The sequence below is a fragment of the Venturia canescens genome, chromosome 3, assembly GCF_019457755.1.
Source record: "Venturia canescens isolate UGA chromosome 3, ASM1945775v1, whole genome shotgun sequence".
In the NCBI taxonomy this organism is placed as follows: Eukaryota; Metazoa; Arthropoda; class Insecta; order Hymenoptera; family Ichneumonidae; genus Venturia; species Venturia canescens.
In genome coordinates, this window is record NC_057423.1 from 8,735,383 (window position 1) to 8,748,403 (window position 13,021).

Below are 13,021 nucleotides of genomic sequence, written 5' to 3' on the forward strand. Positions count from 1 at the left end.
TTGTGAAACGAAACTTCTCCGGTATTGAGTTACCAAATTCTGCTCATCAGAGCAATTTTTATGTTTGTTCATTATTTTATCATACTTGATGAATATTTATACAGTCAGACATATGTTTCTTACGATCGTATCAACTCTATAAATTGTGTTAATTACGTATGAATATCGAGATTGAATAGAAGCTCGTATAAAATTTTTTTTCCTCAATCTTTTGATACTTGACGTATTTGTTTCCTTCATGACGTATATTTATCTCCAAAACATCGTTATCGAAAGCGCGGTCTTAAGAGGAAGAAAAAAAAATGGTTTTTTATATTTCTCCATCTAAAGTCAACGATAAAAAACTCATTTCATGGATCCATTGCTAAGACGCTTTCAAGTTTTTTTTTCGATGTACCGAAATGTAATGTTTTTTCAAATTTAAATTATTAACTGGAATTTTGCGCTTTGACAGGGTTTCAAGAAAGATCGAAACATCCAAACCCTAAATGAGCTGAGTAAATATGTCCCAGTTTAAGTTTTACACGATAAAAATGGAAATTTTGTAATCTCAGAATTTACGATTTTCCATAAATATTCACTTGTTACTGAATTGCAGACCTACATGAAAAATAGCACTCAAAAGTACTTCGAAATCTTCATTGAGCTGTTGAGAATTCAAGTGACGAAAGCCCAAATTGAAATAAATGTTGTGCCTCTTGCAATCGACGCCTAACGTCTTTTAACATTCTTCAAAAAATAATAGTATCCTACTGAAAAAAAACAAATCTGTTTTTCCGTGTAAAACTCATCGTTGTCTGAGTATCGAGCAACAGAATTGTTATAAAAACACTTGATAAAAAAATTTAAAAAGTCGGAAATTTTTAGCGATAATTGTTCCCGGAGATAATGCAAGTTTATGTGTGCAGTCGCTGGGAGAATTAAAAACAATCCGATTTCCATAGACCGGAGTTCGAATCGATACGTCCCCAGTCCAGCGGTGTTTAAGGGGTCTACCTTAATTGGACAGGCAAAAAAAAGACTATTTTTACGAATTTTTTGGCCGATATAAACGATAAAAAATAAAATTTTAAACTTATTTTACCCAGTTTTCGTACAGAAAAATGGAGGAGAAGACAGGTCCAAAAAAAAGATGGGTGTGCGCTGCTGAAAAAATCTCTGGAGTGGATGATCGGAGAAAAAAAGTAAAAATGGTTTCAGATTTCGCATAACATACGATTTTCGATTTTTTCAAAAATTACAAAGTGGCAGTCATTCTTCCAAAAACTACGAAAAAGCACGTTATTTTTCATCGTTTTTTTGCAAAAAAAAATATTTCCGCTCAAAATTTCAAAATTCGTATAATATCCTACGGTCATAAAGAACATGTGGTAAAATTTTGGTAAGGATCGGTTGAATAGTTTCGGAGATTTTATCAACAAGCCGTCCAAAATCGTGATTTTGAGAAAAACGCGTTTAAACAAAGGCAGATACGCAGTACCGCACTGGGCGATTCGTATTAGCGCGATCTTTATAAAATTTACTATTATACTTTTAAATGTACATATCTAACATAAGGGAAATCCAATAATTCTCCCGTAATCCGTGCCGTGTATGAACAGGTGACGTCTATATGTGGCGAACGTGCAGTCTGACAGGATTTTCGTTTTCGGTCGAAGTATAAAACGCAAATTTCTGAACGGAAAGTGGCATTCGAATACGTCGTCGTTACTCTAGCAGGAGAGTTGTTCGATAGCTCAAAGTTTTTTTTTCAATTTGCGATTTATCAAACATCGTTATTTTAATAAATGGATTCTCGGTCAACAGTCACCGCGATTTTCACATTTTTTGTGGGCATCGCGGTAACCACTGGTCAACTTGACGGTGAGCATGAAATAAGAATATTTGACAATGAACATCGATCGTTGACATGTTTTTTCTGAAAATATTTGTGGACTCGACTATCACGAATTCAATTTTTATCGTAGTCTAGTGGTTCGAATGTATTTTAAAGAATGAGGAAAAAAATGAAACGACAGAATTTCGAACTTTTCATTGAGGATGAATTTTTAGTGGACGTTCCGAACACTCGAATATTTTCAAATGAAATTGCTCAGTATTATTGCTAAATTTTATCGAACTGCCCCCAGTGAATAGTAAATTAAAATATTTTACAATAAATTTGTTCGGAAATGTTATTACCTAATATAAATAGTTATTGCAACTGTTTGTATCCATGTGACTAAATAATTGTGTGCTTTTGAACCGGATTGTAGGTCGGAATCTGACGGAGTTCAGCTCAGTGCAGTCTTGCGATACTGAGCCTGAAAGTATTTATGCAGGTAAGTGGGAAAAAAGGCATTAAAAACGTTTAATACTGTCTGGTGTAGGGTTGAAATGGACTGCCATTTTCAGATCGCATATTTTAAAAATTTTTCATTCGTATATTGAGCAAAATGCTATTTACTTTTCACTGTTTTATTTATTAAATTGACAATCACACTGCCAAAGCGATTTGGTGCGAATATTACGGTGTGTTTCACCTGATAATTGAAAGTTTGAAAAATTTTATATTTTGTATGACTTCTCCAGTCAATGTTTCATTCTCAACTCTCCATTCGCAGAATATCTTGATCAGCTTTTTTTAATATTAAATTTATTAAGGAAAAATGCATGATTTAAATCCAGAGAGGCGGCAGCGTCTCGACGGCAAGTATTAAAAAGATTTTATTATTCAGGAAACTGGCTTCCCCCCAAGCACTTGAATTTCATTCGTATCGTAATATTTCTAAAACTGAACAGACCATATGAGAGTTCTTCAGAAGAATGTTTCGAAATAAAAGCCTGAAAAAAAGTCCTCGATCACGCACTGAGAATAAAAAATTTGTCGATTTAAACAAAAACCCAATAAATTGAAACGTTTGTTGATCTCAGCAACGAGGATCCTGAAGAATATGAATTCCAAGGCGAATCCCTGCGACGATTTCTACGAGTTCGTTTGCGGCAATTACTTGCCGTCGGACCCCACGTCCGAATTGGATTTCTTCACCGATCCGCCTGTCGAAGGCCAGCTAGAAGTGGATTTACGTTTGCAACGGATCATACAGGATATCGACAGAGTAAAAGCACCAAAGGCATTTGCTGACATGAAAATTTCTTACGAAAATTGTGTGGAGGACGGTGAGTAACGAACATTGGCATTTTCTATTGTCTCTGTTTGCACACTTGGATGAGAATAAAAGAAAATTTTATTCGCTTGATGTTTGCTACAAATCCACTAATCGAATGTGTGTTTGAATATTCCGACTGTTTTCAAAATACGAACGAAACGTGAAGAAACTCTTGTTACGTTTCGACCATGCAAACATCACTGGCGTTTTATTTTCATTCTATTTTCGTTTCCACTTGCGCGTGTATCCACATTTTGTAATTCGCTCCAGTATTTTTCGTCTAGTTGAGAACTATGAAAAAAAAAATTTCTATTGATTTGCCAGAATTGAATGTACAGAGCGAATCAACGCTCGATGTGACTGGTTACGTTGCCGCGGAGTGGAAATCCCTGTCCGATGATCAATGGGATGAAGAATTATTCGATCCTCACTTGGCAAATCCGTATTTATTTAAGTTTCTTGAAAGGACAAACAGCGATGGGAATAAGACTTTGGAGGTTTGAACGAGTTTTGAACAGAATTTTTTTCTCATTGAACGTACACGATCTCATACGAGATTTTATCTTTTAGCTGGTGATTAAACCTTCGCCAATTCACTGGGCTCACCTCAAAGAAGGCACGTCTAACCGAGTAGTCCAAGCGTATTCGGACTACATGATGGACCTTTTCGATCATCTGGGTGTCGATGATAAGCTGGAGGAATTTGACCTGAAAGAAATTCTAACGACCGAAATAGAACTGGCGAAAGTATGAAAAACGGTTTAATGAGACAGAAAAATTGGTTTTGTGGAAAAAATTTGATTTCTTGTCGCACTTTTTCATTGTCTTTTTCTGGAGTAAATTTTTCTAGAAAAAGCTTTGATTACTTAACAATTTTGAAATTGAAATAGCAACGATGTTCATTGGTATTGATTTTAAGGATCAAAATTAAATCTAGAGCTACAATTTGTAAAGAATTTCGAATGCTGACCAAAGTACCTAAAATCATCGATTGTAAGTTTTTAATCATATCGAACGAATTTATTCAGATTGTGTTTCCGGAAAATGGGAATCGTGACGTTAAGCACCGATACACTCGAACCACTTTGGAAGGATTGAACAATCTGTATCCAGAGTTATTACGGAAAACAAAATTAAGAAAAAACCCTGATTCTGTGATCGAAATAAAAATCGATCCAGACATAATCAGCAAATTGGGTGAATGGATTGTCACAAAGCCTAAAAGAGCTTTAGCTTTTTGGACGAAATGGCGATGGACGATGAACGAAGTCAAATACATACATTATTCGTACACAACTCATGAAATGAAAATGCTCTTTCGTCATTATTACAATAATGTTGGGGATGAACCCAGGTGGAGAAAATGCCTTGAGCGAGTTCATTCGGAATCCCCATTTTTACTCGATCTTTTGTATTATGGACAATACATAAAGCCAAATGTCGTAAAAGATTCCTCTGAGATATTTGCTAAGGTGAAACAACAATTTATTGGATTTGTCGAAAAGGTTTGTAATATTTACGAATCGATTATAAAACTCACTATAAGAAGGATACATTTTTTATTGCTTGGGAAATTTACCCTCAACGTTACACACTTAGAAAAGTTGGCTATTTTTTGAGCATATAAAATTGTCAGCCCTAAACAACAGATTTGATTGTCACTTTGAATTTTTCTGTTTTCATACATTTTTGCACATAACTGGAAAGTTGAATTTCATACTGGCCAATTTTTTCATAATAAATTGCGAATTGTTGCACCCTTAAAGTACAAAGTTTTATGAGAATTTATCTCGAGTTACAGACACAAGTTCATTTTATTGTTATTTTTTGTTTCATTACTTAATTTTTTGTTTCAACCATTTTTTCAGTCTAATGGGTTTCATGACAGTGTGAAACAAATCGCTCTCGCAAAAATCGAGAAGATAAAAAACGATTTTGATGTTTACGAGAGCTTCATGCTCGATGAAAATGTTGACTCTTCTTATTGTGACCTCAAATTGTCGGACGGTTTATTAAGGGAAAATAGAGTCAATGTGACTAAGTTATTAACGGAGTTTGATCGATTGTCAAATTCCGAGGAAGAGAAGAAGACGAAATGGAATTTCGTACAAACGGTTGCTAAATACATTCAGGAATCCATTATTTTGAGTAAGTTTTCAAACGATTCGTATGTACGAGCAGAATCTTGATGCTCAAATCATTTGTGACATAAAACTTATTGTTATAGAATCAAATATCTTCACAGATATAATGAAAAAACTGTAACTATTGATTATTCTCGGGATTATAATACGAGAATTATTAAGATAAGGAATGCTTCAAGTTTTGATATTCTTTGTATTCTTATAGATGTTGGTGCGGCATTATATACCGACAATTTTTACAATATCAAAGGACCGAAGGCTTGGAATTATGGAGCTTTTGGTTATAAGATCGGTCAGCAATTCGCTCACAGTCTTGACGATTCGAATAGACTTTATAACGCAAGTGGTGTTTTCGAAGAATGGTGGGATTTCGAAAGTAACGAAACGTTTATCGAGCGCACCGAGTGCTTTGTCGAACAGTATCGAAACTACGGGTTCGTTGAGACAGGAATTCCTGTAAGTATTTCGTGCTTTTTTTACTTGTACTTGTCGAAAAGGCTGAAAAAATATCGACTTTTAGCATAACTTACTTCTATTTATGCACATTTTTCTTCATTCTTCTTGTACGTATTTCCTGAAATGTTTGTTCAAATGTAATTCATCCATTGATTGACCAGTAATTGTTAGGATTAATCGATGGAAATGGTTCACAAATTAAAAAAATGTTGTCGCATTGCCAGAAATTTGTTTGGCTGCACAAATTTTTGTTGCTCCGTCGACTGATAACTGGATTCCAGCAGTTCGTACGATGTAATAACGATTTTTCTTGTCTTTTAGCTCAAAAGTATGACGCTTTTGAACGAGCATATTGCCGATAACGTAGGTGTTAAGTTGGCATACTTCGCCTACGATAAATGGTTGCGAGAAAATAATCTGGAAAAAAGATTGCCTGGACTGGCTTATACGCCAAGGCAAATGTTCTGGATCAGTAAAGCCAACAGCGAGTGTGCCCACGTATATCGACTTCAGTACCTGAGGGCTCGTGATTTTAGGGAAAGTCACACTTTGGAAAAACTACCACTCAATATCGCATTAGCAAATATGCCAGAATTCGCGACGGATTTCAAGTGCAGTTCAGATTCTAAAATGAATCCCTCGACAAGGTGTACCATGTGGTAGACTTTCGTGAATTTTGCTTTAATTACGTTCAAGAAATATAATTTATAATTTATTATATAAATGTTTGCTTTTCCTTATTAAAAATAATATTAGACCATTCTGACAATCGAATTTACGTGCGTTCTCTCCAAACGTTCAGCTCATTACCCATACAAAAGGTTTAAAAACGCTTCCGTTTTCTCCCACCCATTTCCGAGTTTTCTCCTATAAAAGGGCGAGATTTTTCATCGCACGACCAAAATCGGTCGTTTTTGTAGTCGTTTCGACCGAAATCCTGGTCGCACAATCCGCTAGGGAACGAACGAGGGAATTATGGAAATTGAGAAGCGAAGAAATCAGGCCTGGTAAGACAGGGAACCGATTTTTTTGAACACTTTTTAAAAACATAATTCAGTTTCTGGGTGACGAAAAATTTTTCAATCGCAATTGAATCTGAATAAGCTTCCGAAAACTTATAACTGAATTTCCAGCTGGAATTTGAGACACAGTTACGTTTCGATATTATGAGACTTTAAAAGATTTTTGGTGCGTTTGAATATTATTCGAGATACCGAATTCGAGCTCTAAAGAGCCTCTTCGATCTCACGACAATAGCGAACGGTCGTTTTATAAAAATGCGTCGCAATTTTTTAATAATCTGCGCTCTTTTTTTACTTTTGGAGGATTCCTTCACACTAAAATTTCGCAACGCTGGTCATTAAGGAGTTTGATCAAACTGTTCGCAGCAATTATTTCTCTGATAGTTCAGGTGACGTTTATCTAAATAGCTGCGATATTTTTTTTTCGTTTTAGCGATAACAGCCAGACGGGCGACTGATGATCAGAGCTCGGTGCTAAAAATAGAGAGCAATTTTAAACTGAGTCACCGTAGATTTGCAAAAAAATTATACGAAGCCGAATTTATTTGCTCATTCCCTTGAGACGGAAAGATCAAGAATGTTTAAACATCGGAATCCATTTTGAACGAATTCATGTTTCAACATTTGAACGTGCAAAGGCGATGCAAAGATTGATCGTAATTTTTTGTTGGGTGAATGGTCATGGAAAACAAGTATCGTTGGCAGTGCAACGACTCCATTCTTTACTTCTCTCTTCTGAAATAACTCTGTCAAATACTTTTATTTCGATAAAAAAATCTACTCCAGAACATCTGCATTTCAGAACACTTTTAATCGTAGAAAAACAACCGGAAACTCGGTCATACTTCCACCCACCGTTGTTAAAAAATAATTATTCTTTCTCAGATTTCCAGGGTTGCTTTGTACACGAATGTACCTCAAGATTAGTTATTCTACATCATTTAACACGATCATTCATTCGTCCCTGATCGTCCCTGTCTATTGACTATGGACATCGAAGGAATGATCTTTTCATGAATATTCATTTGAGATACTTTATTGTTCTTTTTACCAAAACTGATCTATTCGAAAAATTGTCATAAAAATTTAGTACGAAGTGTGAACAGGTGTTAATTATGTAGATTTCGTAAATTCTATCAGAATTTTGAGGTCCATTACAGTTATATAAAGAACATTATTCGAGCAGACTGTGCTCATTTCTATTTGTCATTGTTTGACGATTCAAAGTCATATTTGCAAATTTTCGATTAATCGCTAAAATTATCATTCTTTGCAATGTTTTTCTTGCAAAAACTCGTCGCAATTTGCACACTCTCAGTGTGCATTGCAACAAACACTGGCGAACTTAATGGTAAGCGAAGTCGATCAACCGATGCTTTCCTGTTTATCGTCTTCGAGAAATATTTTGTAATTTGTATTGGTTTGGAAATATGTCGAATTCTCAATTAACAATATTTTAGCAAATATCTTGAAAATTACTGAACTTTTAATGTAAATGGTAGATACGAACGCAACGGAGAAACTATGCAGATGCGAGTCGAAACCTACGAATGACGAATGTTCAAGACCAGAATGTATTCATGAAGGTAAGTGAAAAAAAAGCATCACTTAAAACTCTCAATTCGTTGAATTTCCTTTCTTTTTATCCTATTCTGCCATCACGCATGTCAAACGAGTAATAGGGTATTTTACGCCATGTAAAAAAATACACAAAAATGCATGATTATGATAGATTTCGTAAAAAATAAACGAGAAACGTCAATATTTATTCATAAAAATGCAATGTAAATTTTATAATTCAATTTTAAAAATCGTCTTTTTTCACCTGTTTTTCAAATGTCTAAAACGCCATCCGCCATGTTGGATTCCAACGTGACGTCACTCCGATAGTAAACAATCTAGATTCTTGTCGTGCACTCTGTGTTATTTTGAAATTTTACAAGTTATTATAACTCATTATTTTCACAAATCTTGTTACTTGGTCTTTCACAATCGTATTATTTACTAACGGTGTGACGTCACAAACGAAAACTGAAAATCATAAATAAAAAATAGTTTTTAAGACAGTTTTCGGTCTTATAAAATTGAAATAAAAATTCTACTGGTTTATTATCAAAAACGAAAATTGAAAATCATAAATAAAAAATAGTTTTTAAGACAGTTTTCGGTCTTATAAAATTGAAATAAAAATTCTACTGGTTTATTACGATCTCAGGATTACTTGAAAATAGTTTTCAAAAAAGGTGTAATACCCTATTGAAAGATTGAGAATGTACAAGAATGAATTTTCACCTGGAGCACTTGGAACTTTCATTTTACAACTTTGAATTGAATCATATCACATCGAAAATTAAATCCTATTCAATAATTGTTCACTCAAATTGATTAATGAATGAAAATATGGAGGATGCATTTAATTTAGTTGAAAGTCCCAGCACAAGCGCGCTCAAGAGCAATTTTTCGTGTAATTTCAACATTGAAGTTGTCTTAAAGATTATATTTTTTCGAGAAAAAAGTAGAATGTTTGATCAAAATAATATTTCAGCGAGCAGAATTCTAAGGAACATGGACGACAGGGTTGAACCTTGCGACGATTTTCACAAGTTCGTTTGTGGAAATTACGCCAATCCAGCGTTCGAGTTCTACCAAAATTCTATGGCTTACCCGCCTGCTATCGGCCAGCTCGAGGTTGATTCGCGTCTTCGAGCTATCCTGGAGGACATTGACGAATCAACGGGACTCAAGGTCGTGGCGGATCTCAAAAACTCTTACACAAATTGTATGGAAGACGGTGAGCCGTATGCCTAGATTTTTGGTATTTTTTCTCGTAGATTCTTGACTTTTTAAATTGTAAAAATTTCGTTTGGATTTTCGGTACTTCATTTAACTTCATTCGCTCGAATCTTTCCAATTGAATTGATTAGAATGGAAAGACGAAAGTGCGTCGGAGCTCACCGAAACCGTCGATACCTGGCGCTCACTTTTCGAGAATCCGTTGAATACGACGCAGTCCAAGTACAGCTCTGTGCATTCATACTTGTTCGATTTTAATGAAAAACTAGATGCAACCAACACTACGAACAGAGTTTTGCAGGTGTGAATAAATTTTGCACAAAATACTTTCATTTTTCTTCCAACGAAATAATGAGATTTTACACTCAATTTTATTTACCAGCTGTCAATAAAGGCTCCACCAATTCCATGGGGTTATCTCGAGAAAGGCGAATCAAATGACGTGGTTAAAGCTTATTTTTTGTTCATGACCGATGTCATCGGCCATCTGCGGGTCAATAGTTCGACGGAAGTACCAAATCTCCTGGAAGTTTTATCCATCGAAATAGAACTATCGAAAGTACGTATGAGCAATGAAATTTGATACGAAAATTCGTCTTGCACGGAATTTTTTATTGCAGAAACTCGGCTGAGGCTTCTGCAGAAACTAAAAATTGCACGCTTATAACGCTTCAGATAAATTAGTTCATCAATTCCTAGCTTATATTTCCGAAGAAAATGAATCGAGCTGCACGCAATTGTGCCTCCGATTGAAAGATTCGAGTCGAAATATGCAGTGTTTGTATAATTTGTTAAAAAAAAAAAACAGTAAAAATTTTACAATTTCTTTCGCATTGTCCACAACTCGTTGCTTCCGGAAGTTGTCAATAGTAAAAACTGCATATTGAAACTAACCTCGAACGAATTTCTGCAGATTGTATTTCCTGAGAACGTGAATTACGATTTCAAACGTCAGTACACCCGGACAACTTTAGGAGAGCTCAAAAGAAAGTATCCGAATTTACACTTGAACGAAAGTTCAGACAGAGACGATGACACTGTAGTTCAAATGAGAATCGATGTCGATCTCATTGGCAGTTTGGACGAATGGATTTCTAGAAAATCGAGGGCCTCTCTAGCCACTTGGGTGACATGGCGATGGACGGCAGATAGAGTTGACCAGTTGGGCTCATACTTTGTTCATAAATTGAAAAAGCTACAAAAAACTGTTTTCGGATACGTAAGAGAAGAGACTAAGTGGAGAAGTTGCGTTCGACAAGTTCATTCGGAATTTCCATTAATTCTCGACCTTTTGTACTATGGACAGTATTTAAGCGAAAATGTTGTGAGAGATTCGACCGAGATAGGCGAAAATATAACACAAGCATTTACTGGTCTCATTGAAAAGGTACGTCACACTTTCCTGACGCGTTAAAAACTCGAAACTTTGGATAAAAATATTTTTTTATCTTTGAGTGTCAACCAGCAATGTGGTGAACATTTTTTCTATAAAACGTGGATGGCGCTGAGTGTCAATTATCCAGGCAATTTTAATTGACAATTTCAGCTCTGCTTTATCCAATCATTTGTCCGTATGCTCTTTGCAGACTGATTGGTTGGACGCTACCACGAAACAACATGCTCTTGATAAAGTGAAGTCGATAAAAAACAATTTTGGCGTTTACGAAAGATTCATGGTCGATGGAAAATCCAACCCGCCTCTCATTGACTGGAAACTTTCAAACGGTTTGTTAGCAGACAATAGAATAGACGTCCTGCAACTCCTCATGTATTCGTATATCCAAAGTCAAGCACCAAATTCCGCGGGGAAAAATTCGGGTAACTGGAATTTCGTTGAAACGGTGGCGAATTTTTATCAGGAACTCGTGTTTTTGCGTAAGTATCTCAAATGATCTGGATCCGAGAATCATTTTGATTGACAGATGACAAATAATTTATGGAATTTTGTAAACTTTTGGTTGTGGGATGAGAATATGTAGAACGAAAATATTTGAGCAACGTTTTTAATCAGAATTCATCGTCGACTGACTTGAACTTGAGTTTTGTTCGTTCCACTCGTTTAGGTGTTGGTGCTATAACCTATACCCATGTTTTTTACAACGCTGATCGACCGAAAGCCCTAAATTACGGAGCTTTTGGGAGCCTCGTTGGCCACGAATTGGGTCATAGCCTCGACGACACTAACAGACATGCAGACAAAAATGGAAATTTTAATCCATCGTGGGATTCTCAGAGTAATGAAACGTTTGTCGAAAAGATCAAGTGTCTTGTTGAACAGTACAGAAAATACGGATCCGATGAGCTTGGACTCCGCGTAAGTGAATCAAAGATCCTTAACACGCGAGCTCGGGTAACCCATAAAAATTGATTTTCTCTGCTCACTGTTGCGAGTCAAAATTCTAGTGCGTTATGGAAGCAGAAATTTGTAAAAAGTTAGTAAAATCAAATTAGACGTTGGTCACTCGCGTTGCAGCAATTTCATTTTCTCGTTTGGCTACGAATTAAAATATTAAGGATTCTGAAAAGATTCGACGTTTCCTATTGAATGTCTGAGGTTATTTAAACTGCCAGTGATCCATTTTTTCTGTCCAGCTGAGTAGTTTCAAGACGCGCAATGAAGATATTGCTGATAACGTGGGTGTTAAGGCTGCATACTTCGCGTATGACAAATGGGCAAAGGAAAATGGGCCGGAAAAAAAATTGCCGGGACTCGACTATACACCGAGGCAATTGTTTTGGATTGGTTTTGCCAGCACCGAGTGTTCCAAATTCCATCCTCAATTTTCCAAAACTTTTCTTCTTGTGGATGATCACTCTCCGGAAAAACTTAGAATCAACATTCCCGTATCGAACATGCCAGAATTTGCGAAAGATTTCAAGTGTAAAAAAGGTTCTAAAATGAATCCCGTGAAAAGATGCGTCGTATGGTAGCCCCTGGGGTCGTATCACTTGAGTCAGAACTGAGAAATGTAATTATAAATAAAAATTTCTACATCTCTCTTCAGAGTTCTGATTTCGCATAAAATTTTTTGACGAACTCTCTGATGGTTCGGTTTTCGTCTTTGTTAATATAAAAAAACGTGTTAAATGCAAATAAAAAGTGATTTTATGATTATAAAAATACGTTTGCTTTTTAAAAGCTCCTGAAAATTTATTTCACATTCTCTAACAATCCCAATTATAATCAGTTCGTTAGTTTATTAAAAAGCCGATAAACTATTAAAAATCAATAGCTACATTTCAAGCGAGCCTGACAAATGCGATAAAATGTAAAATTAGCCGAATAATGATAGCTAACTCGAGGCACGTGTCGGAGGAACTTTAGACGATCACAGAAAGAATAAGAGATCCAATGTCATAGGCGAAGTGACAGTTCTTCTGTTTCTTAGTCAGATAACGTTTTTCGAAAAAGCTGCTATTTGCTTTCCTCTGCTAGCGAGAACGACTGGTTTTAATT

General features: G+C 35.7%; 2 protein-coding genes across 2 annotated transcripts; both read left to right on the top strand.

Annotated features, from left to right (window-relative positions):
• The first annotated feature begins 1,787 nt into the window (after positions 1–1,787).
• LOC122407971 (neprilysin-2-like) lies at positions 1,788–6,412 on the top strand. The gene is made up of 9 exons (XM_043414459.1): positions 1,788–1,863; positions 2,256–2,321; positions 2,914–3,159; positions 3,474–3,646; positions 3,720–3,896; positions 4,178–4,654; positions 5,018–5,297; positions 5,499–5,749; positions 6,071–6,412. Exons 1-9 carry the CDS (start codon positions 1,788–1,790, stop codon positions 6,410–6,412), a joined length of 2,088 nt encoding a protein of 695 aa, XP_043270394.1.
• Positions 6,413–8,266: 1,854 nt separating this feature from the next.
• On the top strand, positions 8,267–10,978 carry LOC122407972 (membrane metallo-endopeptidase-like 1). Its single transcript, XM_043414460.1, has 5 exons — positions 8,267–8,357; positions 9,317–9,562; positions 9,696–9,865; positions 9,947–10,123; positions 10,478–10,978. The coding sequence occupies exons 1-5, from the start codon at positions 8,267–8,269 to the stop codon at positions 10,976–10,978; spliced, it is 1,185 nt and encodes a 394-aa protein (XP_043270395.1).
• The last annotated feature ends 2,043 nt before the right edge of the window (positions 10,979–13,021 follow it).

Excerpts from the sequence above, each read along its gene's own strand:
- LOC122407972 (XM_043414460.1), top strand. The coding sequence starts at position 8,267 with ATGGTAGATACGAACGCAACGGAGAAACTATGCAGATGCGAGTCGAAA. Across the intron at positions 8,358-9,316 it reads ACCAGAATGTATTCATGAAG|CGAGCAGAATTCTAAGGAAC; the intron begins GTAAGTGAAAAA and ends ATAATATTTCAG. Across the intron at positions 10,124-10,477 it reads TCGAAATAGAACTATCGAAA|ATTGTATTTCCTGAGAACGT; the intron begins GTACGTATGAGC and ends GAATTTCTGCAG.
- LOC122407971 (XM_043414459.1), top strand. The coding sequence starts at position 1,788 with ATGGATTCTCGGTCAACAGTCACCGCGATTTTCACATTTTTTGTGGGC. Across the intron at positions 1,864-2,255 it reads AACCACTGGTCAACTTGACG|GTCGGAATCTGACGGAGTTC; the intron begins GTGAGCATGAAA and ends ACCGGATTGTAG. Across the intron at positions 4,655-5,017 it reads TTATTGGATTTGTCGAAAAG|TCTAATGGGTTTCATGACAG; the intron begins GTTTGTAATATT and ends CCATTTTTTCAG.